This window comes from Typha angustifolia, chromosome 6 (genome assembly GCF_048772165.1).
Source record: "Typha angustifolia cultivar Huaian chromosome 6, ASM4877216v1, whole genome shotgun sequence".
Lineage (NCBI taxonomy): Eukaryota > Viridiplantae > Streptophyta > Magnoliopsida > Poales > Typhaceae > Typha > Typha angustifolia.
This window is the reverse complement of record NC_133244.1, coordinates 5,029,675-5,044,965: the sequence shown is the minus strand read 5'-3', so window position 1 is coordinate 5,044,965 and position 15,291 is coordinate 5,029,675. Positions and strand designations below refer to the sequence as shown.

At 32.7% G+C, this 15,291-nt stretch overlaps 1 protein-coding gene across 1 annotated transcript; it reads left to right on the top strand.

Moving 5' to 3' along the window:
• Positions 1 to 8,638: 8,638 nt before the first annotated feature.
• On the top strand, positions 8,639 to 11,739 carry LOC140760973 (phosphoglycerate mutase-like protein AT74). The gene is made up of 2 exons (XM_073098101.1): positions 8,639 to 11,185; positions 11,300 to 11,739. The coding sequence occupies exons 1-2, from the start codon at positions 10,723 to 10,725 to the stop codon at positions 11,716 to 11,718; spliced, it is 882 nt and encodes a 293-aa protein (XP_072954202.1). The 5' UTR covers positions 8,639 to 10,722; the 3' UTR covers positions 11,719 to 11,739.
• The last annotated feature ends 3,552 nt before the right edge of the window (positions 11,740 to 15,291 follow it).

Sequence of the window (15,291 nt, the reverse complement as noted above, 5' to 3'; positions counted from 1 at the left end):
TGCCATGATCAACTGAAATGTATAGCTATTTTATTGGATCTAAACAAGTCGATGTTAGATTTTCTTAATCTCCTATCGAGAGTCTTTATCAAGTTGGATTTCTCTAGTTAGAACAAGCTATGGTTGAGATCCTCCCTAAGTGGCCACCCTTGTGAATAGCTTCTCCTACATCCCCATTTGCCTTTTGGTCTCTTAAGATCTTGGTCATTTCCTGGAGATGAATATTCCCTTCATTCGATTTGATGATCACAACTTCCTTTTTGTGAACAAGAATGGTCTCGACAGACTAACTACAGTAGAGTTGTATAGTTGTAGGTACCTTCAGCGACGAGCTTAAGTGTCTTTATATCTAGGGAGAGTTGATCTTTTATTCGACCCATATTTAATTTTCAAACTTATGAATAATTAAAAAAAATAAATTTAAAAAAAAACAAGAACAATCTAGAGCTTGTTCGTCACCCTTGGAAAGTCGAATCTCTTGACATTCTCCTCGTGAATAAAGGTAATCATTCGATAAGTAATATAACAACACAAACTATTTGGATTTTTATAACATTTAAGAGCATTTCTAAACATGGCTCCTTATTTGGAGCTCAAAATATAGAGCCAAAAATGGAGCAAGAATCCATATTTATTAAAATAATAATATAATATATATTATTATATTAGTTATTTTAAATTACTTAATAGGTCATCTTAGTGTTATTATTTTTTAATAAAAAATATATGGTTAGAAAACTTTTATCGAGATCTTTAAAATAAAACTAATATTTAATAGTTTCAGAAGTAATTTTAAATTACTAATTTTTTAATTAAACATATTGAATTATATTATAGGAAATAAGCATTACATGTCATTAACTCAAATATCAAAATTGCATTACATAAAATAAGCAGAAATTAACCAAATATAATAAAAACAAGATAGAGAGGCTCATTTTGAGCTTTGAAATGTACTAATTGAACACTTATGGCAGATGCACGAGAATGAAGGAATATAAATTTTAATATAATTTTTATTTGATGTATTTCATATCTAATGTATTTCAATATTTAATATTTACATTGAGAATAATTTTGAGTACTTATATTTTAGGACACATAATTTATTAGACTTATTTTTATAAATAATAAATAATTTAAAATTTAAATTAATTTAAAAATAATTTAATATTAGACTCATTTTAAAGGTCTCGATGAGACCTTTCCAATGGTATTATTTTTGTTAAAAACCGATTAGTAAAACTAATTATATAATCAGTTTAACTAACTAAATTATTTAATAAAGGATACAGATTGAATTAAAATTATTGAATGCAATAATTATTGAGCAATTTTGGTATTTTCAAAAAGCTGAAAAGAAAAATGGAGCCGGGCTCCATTTTCACCGTGGGGCTCCAAATTTAGAGCCCCACTGTTGCTAGCTCCAAATTTAGAGCTAGATTTAGAGCTCGGTTGGAGTTGCTCTAAACATAGGTTGGTCGCTTTCTAAGATTGGCAGGAGCCTGGGAAATGATAGAAAATGCTACTAGTGGCTTCTCGTTGGACTTGGTCATTCATTAATAGCTCCCAGATATAATAGTTGTTTTCTTTTCTTTTTTTAACAAAAGATAATGGCAATTTGTAGGCCTTTTTGCAAATTGACATCGTTGTGTCACAAAAATATCACGATTAATAATATATGAGTTGGCAAATGACTCTTGAAATGAGAAAACTTAGATTTGTAAATGGTTTATAAGTGCTATTAATTTTAAAATTTTATATTAGAATAATATTAAATGTGAAAAATATTAGCTCTTAGCCAATATGAGAGTTATTATGTTCTTACTGAATTATGAGCTATTGTATTATCTTTCTTAGTTGATCGGATATAAATGCCCAAGTGTTAGGGCTTAGTCCGAGCACTATTTATCTTTCTAGATTTACTAATAGATCTTAAAAACTGTCCAAATCCTAATGTTTGAACCGATGACCTATGTAACCCGGTTGTTTTTTTTCTTGTGCAAACCCGTAGAATTTCTTACTTTTATTAAATTACCTAATTATTTTTAATAGTCAATTATATCTTAAATCCTAAATGTAATTTAGTCCTAAATTTTTAAATATTTTTTAGCTAATAATATATTTGTTTTTTAAAATCTTGTGATTGTTAATTTATTAAATGGATCCATTTAATTTGTATAATTCTGTTTAATTTCATTTTTCTTGCTAGTAACTTATATTTATGTGTTGAAAATGTTAATAGAAGACATAAGGTTATACTGCTTTTATGGATATTATTTTTGGTTGTTAGAATTATTTAAAACTAACTATATATTATTTAAATATTTTTAAATATTTTTAAAAATCAGGTGAACCGGGTCGGGCCTAAACGGGCGAGGCCGAAACGGTGAAACGCAGTGTTTAGATCCGACCCGTGTCCGGAACCCTCGAGATTGTGAGATACCATCGTCTGCTCCCCTTCGGCCTCCCACTCATCCGACGCCTCACCTCGCTCCTTATCCGGCGACGGCAAGCGACGAAGCATGGTTTTTCGATGGGGTTGAGCTCCGACGAATTAGTTCTCCGGCGAGGTGAGGTGCTTTTTCTTTCTATCTTCTTTGGTTAGGTTTGTTTTTTCTTCCTTTTTCTTTTCCCTCTCTCTCTCCTTCCCCCTCCCTCTTTCTTCCTTTCTCATCGCTTCTGCAGCAGAGAGAGAAAGAGAGAAGAGGGAGGGAGGGAAATTTTCCTATTTTATGTTATTTTTTACTGAATTTTTAGATATTCTCCTATATTTTATAACTATTTTTAAATTTATATATTGTTTAAAAAAATAGTCATATATAAACGGCAGATAAGGCGGCCGAAACGACTTATACGGCTGATACATCCTGTACATTGTCATGGTTTCTTCGTTGGCTAGTTACCCACAAAGACTTTAGAAACATTATACAAACAATGTTGATGAGCACATCATTATGTTTATAGGATATTAGGATGTTTGTGAAGTGTTTGTAAGCATAGCATTACTCATTTGTGGCATAATTTGATGTTATGGAGGCATTAGTTTGGTAAACGATTATTTTATTTGCCATCATAAGGTGTTTCCATGATTTAAAGAAATATGATTTACGTTAATCTAAAGAAATATGATTTACGTGTAAGAAATATTTTGTTGGATTCCATTTAATATATCGGTGATGCATCCTAAATGTTCAAGAGTATCTTATCTGTTGTCCAAATAAGACAATTAATCTAATGTTATCTAGCAAAGTCTCTCTCAGTTTAGCTTGAATAGAAGTCCTTTTATGTATCAGATTGTTAAATAGAAGTACTAGGGTCATATTAGCTTGGTCAAGGGTCCTATACAATTTAGAGATCTTCCATTTTCCTAATAGTTAACAAGGAGATGTAAGGTGTAAAAATTAATTGTTTTGGCTCACACAATGTGATTTTGCTATGCTATATGGGGTGTTCTCCGTATTTTTGAGTCAAAGAAAGGAAAAATGGAAAGATGGAAGAGCTTAGGAAAGATGGAGATCTCTAGAGTTTGATTGATCTCCAATGCAACGAATGGATTACTCTTTTGGAAATTTTGTCGTCATAGGACCTATTAGGATATTGAAGTTTCTGATCACTAGAAAGTTGGAAATAATACTTAATTATTTGGAGTAGGGAATTTAAACTGTGGCAGTACATATATTAATGTATTATTAGAATCTTAGATAATAATAGAAAAGAATACACGAGGAGATTAAAACTATGGTATGAGGAACTTTAGGAGTAACTTGGTTTATCAAAAGTTTCTTAGCCTTCAAAGGATTTTAGGCTGCTAGTCATTTCGACTGAACTTTCTCGGGGGAACAATAGTTGTTCTTTAATCTACAATCAGAAAGATCCTGTTGCATTTGTGCTGATGAAATTGCAGTCATGAGAAAAATGAAAAGGTGACAGGCTTTTAGTTTGTACCGGGCACAGCAAGCAAGAAGGCATGAGCTAATTATTCAAAGCAAGGGAAAGGTATTCGCACCGGCAACTCCCAGAACCTTCTTTGATCACTGAGAGCCCGCAGATATTATACAGCCTCAGTGCCTAATTGTATGGTGAGTTGAAGAAGACTCTACTGATTATCAAACTATTAATTGTAGAATATGAGAGGAATAATGCTGGTTATAATTCATTACTATGGGCCTGTTGTTTGACTTGGACTGTCAGATCAATTTTTAAGAAAGAAAAGATGATTGATTACCATTTGTTCTGAGCAGCATGTCCTGCAAATTCTTTTTGCAACAAAAATAAGTGGAAAAGGACGAAGAATGGAAAAAAAGAGAAGGAGGAGAGAATTGGTAATTTGTATGGCACTAGTTTTCATCCCAAAATCGTATACCATCATTCATTAATTACACTGCAGGCAAGAACCAAATGCCTGGAAACCAACGCTTCTAATTGTCATAAGAATCTTATGTCATCTATTATGATCCTAAGACTCTTTCTTTCTAAGCTGCTATAGGTCTGACTGTTAAGCAATGTAAACTGAATAATATGTCAATTTTGGGTGTCCTTAATAAAGATGACTTATAACTTTTAGTTACACCTCTAATTCTATTAATGATTAGAATTTGTTAATGGATGACTCGGAAGTATATGAAAATTTCAAACTTGATTGAGATGTAAGTAACTATGAATCTAAAATCCCAAGGTTCTGATATGTTCTGATTGTGTCTGTGGTATCTGTACTATACAACAGATAAGCTTTTGTACTTTGGTATCTGTACTTTGCATCTGTGGTATCTGTACTCAACTCACAAGTTCCATGAATAGCTTGTTGGAAGACTTTACTAATGCATCAGCTATTCAGCTTCAATTGCAGCTGATGATGTAGGTTAACTTAAACACATACTTGCCACCTGGTTTCACCACAAGATATGGGATAGGCTCCTCTCAATTAACTTTGCCTTGCCTAACATTCTAAAACCAAATCACAAGTATTGTCTTGGGTGGAATATGTATGAAAATTTCTTAATCTTGTCATCAGTTATTCCATATAGTATCATATAGATTTTTTCCAAAATATTGCTACAAGAAAAAATATTTCCTCCCATACTACACTTTTTAAACTATTTCCAAAACTACTATAATTTTTGTTAGCTTAGTAAATCGCTATCTTAGGCAATGATTTTTACTCAATTAATCACTACACTAATATGCTAAAAAAGTGTTAAGGAAACAATTAATGAATCCGGTGTGAACACCACTATTCGTCACATTTATTTTCGTAGGCACAAAAGGGCTACACTCGTGGCCCTCTGGCTTAATGAAGGTTTTGACTAGCCTCATAGAATTATTTTTGTTTTTTTGTCTTTTGCTTTACTTTGCCTATATAAAGGCTTGTAATTCTTTTTTATGGGTTAATGAATATTTTGAGAGTTTTCACATATTTTACATATTGAATGTTTGTTGGTGAATTCTAACGTTTGGTGGATTCTGACACTTTGGTTGGTGAATTTCTCGGGTTTAGTTACTTTTTCCTACTTGTTTTTCTCAAATATGCAATTGAGAAGTTGTGCTGCATTAGAGTCGCTCTTTGAGAAAGTCAACAGTGAGAGAAAAAGAAAACACCTTCTGGGAAGTGAAAATGACCAAGTGTAAAATGATAAAGGTTCTTGAGTTTAAGTATCTATAAAATGCCTTCACAGAGTGCATTTAATTAAGTTACACGCACTCTGGAAAAGCGATTTAGTAAAGCACTATCAGGAAGAGCGATTTACTTTAAGCGCTTTCTCAGAGAACGATTAACTAATCGGTCTTTGCTAAAGTATTTTATGTACAAAACAATGGTATTCTAGCAAATTGGTCTATTATAATAACTCGCTTTCCAGGAGAGCAATTAATACTATAAATCACTTTCCTGGAGAGCGACTAAGTAGATCACTTTCTTGGAGGGCGATGCACTGATTGCTTTACTTGACAATTTTCCAGCAAATTGGTATAGTTATTTCATAGAAATCATTTTCTAGGACAATGATTTGCTGAGCTGACAAAAGTTGTCGTAGATTTGGAAATAGATTATACTGTGTCGTACTGCAGGAAATATGTTTTGTTGTAGTAGTACTTTGGGAAACAAACTATAGTATCATCATGAATGAAAGTCCAAGTAGACACTTCGAAATTCGGCCAAACTACAAGGGGGTAAAATATAGTTTACCCTCTTTATTGACTCTATTGTACTTTCCATTGCAGGTGGGCAAATAGTACGTGAGGTACACCTTTCTTTTCCCACCTCTAATATGCAATGCTGGGTAAAAGTGCATGCTGAACGAAGGAGCCCAAACCTGGATCGATTTGAAGTTTTTGTAGTCAAATCCTATGCTTACCTGCAATTACTTAGTGCAATGTGTTAGCATGTGATTCTACATAAACCCTAAAACACTATCTTGTTAATCCATTTCCTCTATCTCTTATTGCTTTTATGTGCATAAATCTCTTTAATTTATCCTTCTTGATCATTTATCTGCTTTCTATAATCTCTGTTCCCAACACCAGCTTTTGCCTCTGATCTGTGTTTGAATCACCTCCTTGATTTTCCCTTTTTGACTTCTTGATGAAGATGCTTATGGCTTCTGAAACTGTGCATCTAGCTCCATCACCAGTCACCACTTTGACCTTTACCAACCATCTCTTCATGCGTCGTTGGTCTAGCCCTCACACTTTCAACTCTCTGTATCTCCTCTTTATACAATTGGATATGAGATATATGCCCAAGAAGATTGAGCCATAGTCAACTCAAATGGATCCAAAAGCCACTAAAAAGTGGGTGGAGGTAGCCATGAATGGTTGTGCTGGGCACTTCTCATCTACAGCACGGTAACCATGATTGTTGTGAACATGCTGACTTGTGAGCGGCCATATAGCTGATGGGCATGTTGACCTATGATATCTTATGTCAGTCATTCTGCACCATGCAAGTAGTTTATTGAGTGGAAGAATTTTGTGATGGTAGCTTGCAAAAGTGGATATTGCGTGTACATGACTTAGGCAACTACTTGCATGTTAATGATGCCCTCTTCAAGCACTTAGTTTTAGAAGGTGAAACTCTTTCCATACAAATGGATATCCAGTAAGGTTCTCCTGATTTGCATGACCCAAATTTTGCTAGTTGGGAGAAATAGAAAGCCAAATTCAACACTTATGCTTCACTCAGGTGCTGTTAACATGCTACAACTCTCGTGAATCATTACCTAGTGTGAAATTATTTGTTTGGTATCCAATTATTCCTTTTGTTCTTTTAATAGTTCTAACATATTCCAAGCTGGGCAATTCTCGGATGTGCCCTCTGTTAGGGTAGACATTATGTTCAATTTCTCATGGGGTGAACTTTTTAAACTTTAAAGTGGCTTCTATGCAGCCAAAAACTGATATCTTCTTCCTTCCAATCTTTTTGTTAAAAGGTTATAATGTTCCATAGAACCTAAATTTTCTCACACTATAATCCTGTTACTGGAAGCTGCTGATGGTTGTGTAACATGAGGCAATGAAATTTTTGCATTTTTTTCAGTCAAGGAAAGGGATGAGATATTAGAAGGCCCTAATATTCTCACATAAATTGATCATTAGTCTAACATAGATTAGTGGAATTTTCTTGCATTATGGTTTCCTTTCCCTGTGCTTTTGTTTCTACGTCTTCTTTCCCCTTTTTCACAGCACAGCAGCACACTGCACAAGCTTCAGTGCCACATTTGGAGTTGCCTACACATATCCTTTGCCTCCTTTATTTTCTTTTATATTTTTGTTTTCATCAAATGCATTGGCAGGATCTTTGATATCTAGAGGGATGACTCCACACTCATTTGCATATGTAGTGGGAAGCCCACATTGAAATAGTTTAATTATCCATATAATAAATTCAATTGTTGGAGATGCTCAACTGCCGACATGAATTGGCCAAAAGAGATCAAATGTAGTTTCTATGGCACAGTGTGTTCTCTCCCTCAGAAAAAGAAAGACCCTCTGCTCTGCCATAGTCTTTCTATTGCGATATCAAATAATATTTTTCAGGTCTTGCTCTATACTTCGGAAATTCTATTTTGTTCGACTTTCCTGATGAGCTTTCTTTAACTGCACAAATCATGATACTTCATAGAAATCTCAGGTTTCTAAACATTTCCATAACTGTTTTGTCACAGAAGTCTTCAAGGTTTGCTATGCTGAGAAATGGGATAAGGATGCATCCCTCTTGCCATCTGCAGACTAACCTTTTCCTCTTATAATCACTTTAATGAGACGTGCAGTGAAATTATTGGTTTTATTAGCTTAGAAAAGATATGAATGAGTGCCAAAAGAGTAGATACCTTTTTGAATTTTAAGTTTCTAAACATTTCCAATTTCTATTACTTTAATGATAAACTTTAAAATATTGTTATTTTTATCAATTAAGAGTTTTTTTTATACTGATTTATGGGTTTACATGCCTACATGTAAGCCCATTTGCGGGCTTACATATTTTTTTTAATTTTTTCTAAAATAATATAAGATTAATATTTTATTTTATAGGTAATAATATAATATTACTATTTTTTATTTTCTTTTGTTTTTGGTTTTAGGTCCACTTGTAAAGCTATATATATTTTAAAATTTTTTAATATTTTTAAGAAATTCTTCGTATTGCAGACTTTTATTAAAATAAAATTGAGTTATTGTAGGCTTAAAATCTCACAAGCAGCTCTATAATTTATTATAGACTTAAAGAATTTTAAAAAAAATTGGAGGTCATTGTATTTATTTTAGAGGGAAATTATAGATGGATGAGAGAAGATTTAAATAAGGGTGTAATTATTATTTTGATGTGACATAGAAAAGTGAAAATTATTTGTTTTTTTTAGAGAAATCGAGTATGTGTCTACTAAAATATTATTGTTAAATTTATAAAATATTTATCCAAGTTAGCTATTTTAAGTAAATTATATTTTTTTAATTATTTTTACCTATGTGAGCCATGGTGGAATAGGAACTCTTTTATAATAAAAATTATATGTTATTTGGAAGAGAGAAGAGAGGGAGGGAGAGAGAAGAGAGAGAACATTAACAAGACATCAAAGTTAGATTTAAATTATGTCAAGGATAAAATTAAAATCAATTTGAACTTATATTAAAAATTTTATTTTATTCTTATTTTAGTTATTGAGTACAGAACTTGATTAAAGAAAAAAAAAGGTGGTCAAAGAGGTGTTTGGTTATTAAAGTTGGCTAGGGTTCTAACTAAGTTCATCCCCCCTAAACTCAAAACATAAAATGCAATGGGATAAGCCTCTTTGCATCTGCAGACTGATCTTTTCTTCTTACAATCACTTTAATGAGACGTGCAGAGTACTAGTAGTGCAGAAAATTATTGACTTCATTATTTTGGACATGATACGAGTGCTAACTGTGTCTGTGCATGTGCTAGTTGTACTTAGTGTGCGGCCTACTTGCTGTTTGATATAAATTTGTTTGCTGTCAGGCAGGAGCATATGCCTTGCCTTGGAGTTATCATCTTGGTTGCCTTAAGGCTTAAACGCCTAGTGGTGTAAATCATCATTACTTAATGCTTATTTTGTAGATTTCTTTGTTGCTTTTGGTGAAGGGGTAGCAAAGATTGAAACATGATGCTTGATAATCTAGCCATATCTTCTCTGAAAACCTTTGTGAATTCTTTTGTAGAAGGAATCACCATTTTCATATGCCTTTTCCCATTGAAAACTAAGTTTTATATGTTTTTTAAATATCATATTCTATGATTTAGACTTTATGTATATCTGCAGATCTTCTTTAGTTTCATTTTACTTTAAAATGTCTGTTTGGTGGTTCATGGGGTTTTTTACAATTGGTAAGATTGGACTTTTGAAAACTGAGTACATATATTTTCTATAGATGATGTATAATTTATTATAACAGAGTACACAAAATCTATGAAGGAGTGCATACTATAGTCCACTATTGTCAATTGAAAAATAAAATAAGATGCAAATGACTCTGGTTCTAAAGAGTAGACATGAAAGATTGGCATGTTCATGAAAACCCAAAATGGTTTTCTAATTTGCAGCATCGCCTATTTTATGTTTTAACATTATAGAGTTAATTAAATCCAGTTATACATCACCGAAGTGATATGTTGTATGTATGGAAAAGGAAATGTTGAGGAAAAGGAAAAGGAAAAGGAAAAGGAAAAGGAAAAGGAAATGTTGAGGATGTTCTACATGGGTTGACAGAATTGAAAGGTGGGTGCATCTTCCTTTTTTAGTTGGAAGTGGATGCGACCGTTTCTTTTTACCAGTCAAATCGAGGTGGTTGTCTATATTAAAGTATTTAGAAAGCAATCATTGGTCCATGCTGGCACGACAGGAGAAGCATCCTTATCTAATAGAAGAATCTCCTGATTGGGGAGATGATTGTGTTCTTTCTTCCATTGGATCCTCTCCTAACTCTGTTTCTCGTTTCTTCGTCTTCAAGGCAGGGAAAGAAAGAGTTTATCCAGAAGCAGCCTCTTGGACCACAAAGTTGGCGGCGACTCCTTGGTTTTGTCCATAGTTTATCGCGGCATGATCTCTGGTCAACTTTCCAAGATCCAATCCGGACGCCCACGTTCACAGTTGAGATCTAACCAAGCCTTTCAGTTGGTACGCCTATAAATGGAGTTGGAGAGGTGATCGTGCTGTGAAATAAGGCCGCATCGAGATAGGAAGTGAAAAGGAGAAGGATTCGAAGGATATGTTGAAAGAGAAGCAGCAGATGTGTGAGAGGAGGCTGCCCAAGAGGATCATCCTCGTAAGGCATGGGGAGAGCCAGGGGAATTTGGACATGTCGGCGTATACGACCACGCCGGACTACCGGATCCCGTTGACGTCGCTGGGCATCGAGCAGGCCCGGTCGGCTGGACGGCGGATAAGGGACGTGGTGTCGGAAGGCGGATGCACGGACAATTGGAAGGTGTATTTCTATGTGTCACCTTACGAGCGGACGCGGTCGACGCTGAGGGAGATCGGCCGGGCGTTTCCGAAGAAGAGGATCATCGGGGTCCGGGAGGAGTGTCGGGTTAGGGAACAGGACTTCGGTAACTTCCAGGTGGAAGAAAGGATGAAGGTAATCAAACAAACGAGGGAGCGATTCGGCCGGTTCTTCTTTCGGTTCCCTGAGGGCGAGTCCGCCGCCGATGTGTTTGATCGCGTCTCCAGTGAGTCTCTCCCTCTCTCTATCTTAAAATCGCATCCGAACCATTGCTGATGCGTTCGACATCTAGTAAGCTAATATGAATCAAAGTACTAAATTGTGAAAAATTTAAGTGCAGGTTTCATGGAATCTCTGTGGAGGGACATAGACATGAGGAGGCTCGATCAGGACCGGTGCTCAGACACGAATCTCATCATCATCTCACACGGCCTGACATCAAGGGTGTTCCTCATGAAGTGGTTCAAGTGGACAGTAGATCAATTCGAGAGGCTAAACAACTTTGAAAACAGTGAGTTCCGAGTGATGCAGTTAGGTCCAGGAGGGGATTACAGCCTCCTGATTCATCACACAAAGGAGGAGCTACAGCAGTGGGGGATGTCGCAGGAGATGATCGCCGATCAACAGTGGCGTGCGACGGAGAATCGCGGGAGTTGGAATGAGGAATGCTGCTGGAATTTAGCATCCTTCTTTGACAATCTGAAGGAGTCATCATCATCCTCATCAGAGGAGGATGAGGATGAGGAAAAGTCAAAGTAAAAGAGAAAAAAAAAAAAAAAAGAGGTCTTTTAACTCGTCAATTACATGGATTTTCCTTTGTCATTCTTTTGAAAATTTGTTTCCTTACGAAGAAAAATTCTGGGTATCTAGATTGAAGCTGGAAGAATGATCAATTTGTTCTCCATTAAATTTGTACACAGACCTGCATAGATATATTGGAACAAAGAAAAAAAAAAACCCATCAACTTGTGAGTGTCAATCGAAAGGAACAAATTAGACTTTGTTTATATTCAAATTGCAGTCATTTTTATGATTTGATGTCCTCTGACTATTTTGGAGGAGAAGGAGAAGGAGAAGGAGAAGAGCAAAAAAATAAAAATAAAAATAAAGTATTAACTTGTTAATTATATGGATTATTTTCCCATTTTCATTCATTTGAATTGGTCTCTTCATAAGAAAAATCATTGGTGTCTTGATTGAAGCTGGGAGTATGATCAATTTATTGCTATTCAATTTCTAGATAGACCTGGATAGATATTGAAATAGAAAAGAAAAGAAAAGGAAGTTAATTTAACCAAGAATATTGCCATTGTGCTTGGGATGTTGATCAAACTTTCAGAAGAACAGTTAGTGGATTCATTTATTAAACAGGTTAAAATATTAAATATGAATATGAATTGTTAATTAAACGAGTGACAGGGGGTCATATAGGCTACTTATATTTCTTATTTGTTCAATTTATTTGAATTTTAATTGAATTATTTGGCTAATAAGGCATACAAGTTATCTAATATTATAAATGAATTATCATGTTATAAATGAGTTAAATTAAAGTGAAAGATTAATCATGAAGTGAAAATTCTATTTCTATGACATTGGATGAAGTTTTGGTGCAATGGTTCTAACTAGGAAGATAGAGATTTTAATTTGTTTTGCACACTTTTTGAAAAGCAATTTGGGCTATCTTTGGGGCTATATATAAAAGCTTATTAAGAACTAACCCTAAATTATTATTTTTTTCATCAAATTTGCCTCCACTTTAAAGTTTTAAAGAAATTAATATTATAACTTTGCGATAATTTACAATGGAAGATACTAAATTATTTTCTACACATTTCATTTGCTTCGCATCCTAAAAGATTCTGTCTCAGTAAACACTAAGATTGAGAGAACCAATTATGAGAAAACAATATAAGATAGATTCAAGCGTATAAAACCTTATAATTATAGATTTGGGCATCGAGAATAATTGATATATTACTTTTAATAAATAATTTTATTTGAGATAGAATTTGTTATGTTTTATTTGGGTTTAACAATGGATTTTTTGCCCATAAAAATCTATTTATTTGCTATTGCCCCTCCATGCTTTATTTTTATATTATTATATTGAGATCATGTGGTTGATCTATTTCATAAGGAGTTTTTAAAAAGTTTAGTACTAAAGATTTTGTAATCTCTCTTTATATATATATATATATATATATATATATATATATAATATGAGAATAATGGTGAAAGTATTTAGTCTCCTTGTCCAAAATGAGGACAAAATTTCATCAAAATAACCAGATTTTAAACCTTTTGCCCTTTATTTCTCTCTCGCAAAATCTATAATCTCCAAAATTTAGGAACAAGAGGAATTTAGGACTAAGAAATAATAAAATGTATCAAAATTTCATTTAAAAAACTCAAAATTACAATTTATTATAAATTTAATAAAACAGTATTCATCATAGTGAGGAATCGATTACTCAAACCACTATTATATCAATCTAAAGACGACTTTTGTGAATAAGTAGTAAGGATATAATATTTCTCCTATATAAACTGAGGTGATTAATTTATGGTTTATAAAAAAAATTTATATGAAGTCACCCATGATAAAGTTAGCATTTGATATTGGAGTTTTGACTCTATTTTCTATATTTTTTTTTATCAAAATTGGCTGCCAGTATAGCTATAACAAAAATGCTGAACTATCAATATTTTTAAAAATTAGTATTTTTATCGTTAAGCATTTTTTTGCTCTAACTACTAAAAAACTAAGTTAAAGTTATATATATAGAACGCTGATCAATTCAACATTTTAAGACTAAATAAAATAAATGAATTGATCAACGTTTTTTTCTTAAGCAAAAATGTTACCTGGTTCAGCATTTTTATCAAGACTATAGTGAATTAAACTCTATTTAGTAGTAATTTTGAGGGATAATCTATTCCGGAAAAAAAAAACATTTGAAACACTACTAGATTGATCAAATACTCTTTGTTATTGTGCATTAAGTGTAATCAAAGTAGATAAAACATTAATTTATCTTTTTAAATAAACTAATATGAAGGTCAACTAAATTTTTTTTAGTACTTTTTAATTAATTAAAATATGTAGGTGAAGTAAGCCAATCTACATCTATGACTTCCTCCACTACCACATAGCCAAGTCTTTAATCATTCAAACCCATTTGTAATATAATTCTTATCTAAAGTTTTATACCATTTCTTGCCACTGGAGTATCTATCACCTATGCCATTGGATACCATAGGTGATTAGAAAATTTAAGTTTATACTGTACATCAACTTAATGAAGGATATTGTATGTTAATGGTAGAAGAAAGAATGTGATTGATTATTTTATCTCACAAACTGAATAAGAGGTCAACTAGCAATGCTCAAATTTTTTTTATGGATCAAAGGAAAAGCAACAATGGGTTGACTCAGTGGAAGGTATCAATAGTTTAAGGTGTAGTAAGATAATGCTGGACTTGTTCAAAATGAATCATAAACTTAAGTCTTGAAGTGGCCAAACAATGACTGTAATCTTTCTGTTTTTCTTATTAATGACATAGTTGACCAAACTAGCAATTTTTAAATTTATTTATCAATATATATGACATCCCAAATTTAATACTAAACATAGACTATTTTATTATAGCTCTAAGTAAAATACTAAACTAATTTATTAGCGTTTTTATTGAAATACTTCGCTAGGTCACGAGGATAGACATAAAATAGTTTAGCGTTTTATATATATAAAAAAAAGAATCAGTACTTTTATCTAAAAGTAAAACAGTGAATTTATCGACATTTTATTTATGACTATAATAAAATAGACCTATTTTAGTATTAAGTTCGAAGTTTATAACAAGTTATATATAGAACAAAAGAAAAATATTTAGTGATAGTGATACTAAGTTTTATAATTTTTTTTATCTCTATATATATAGTTTGATAATTTATTCTCAACTTATATAATTATATGTACTTGGTTTTTTTATTTTAAAAAAGTTAAGGTTATTTTCCTTTTACCAACAAATACTTTATATATTCTAACTTATAATAATTAAAAGCCAAGCCAATTTTACTGATAGTAAAGCTAAGTTGAGAATGTATGTTGATATGATGCATTTTTTACATTACAATTAAAAGTATAATATAGGAGAAGATAATAAGTGTCAATTAGACTCATATTAATTAGTAGTTACAAATCCCATCATGTAGGAAATTTTTATAACACATAATTGCTGGTAATTAGGGACTAAGAGTGGGCTATTCACAAGACACATCTGGCAATTAAAAAGTTTAATTTTAAGTATATATATTTTAGGGATTTT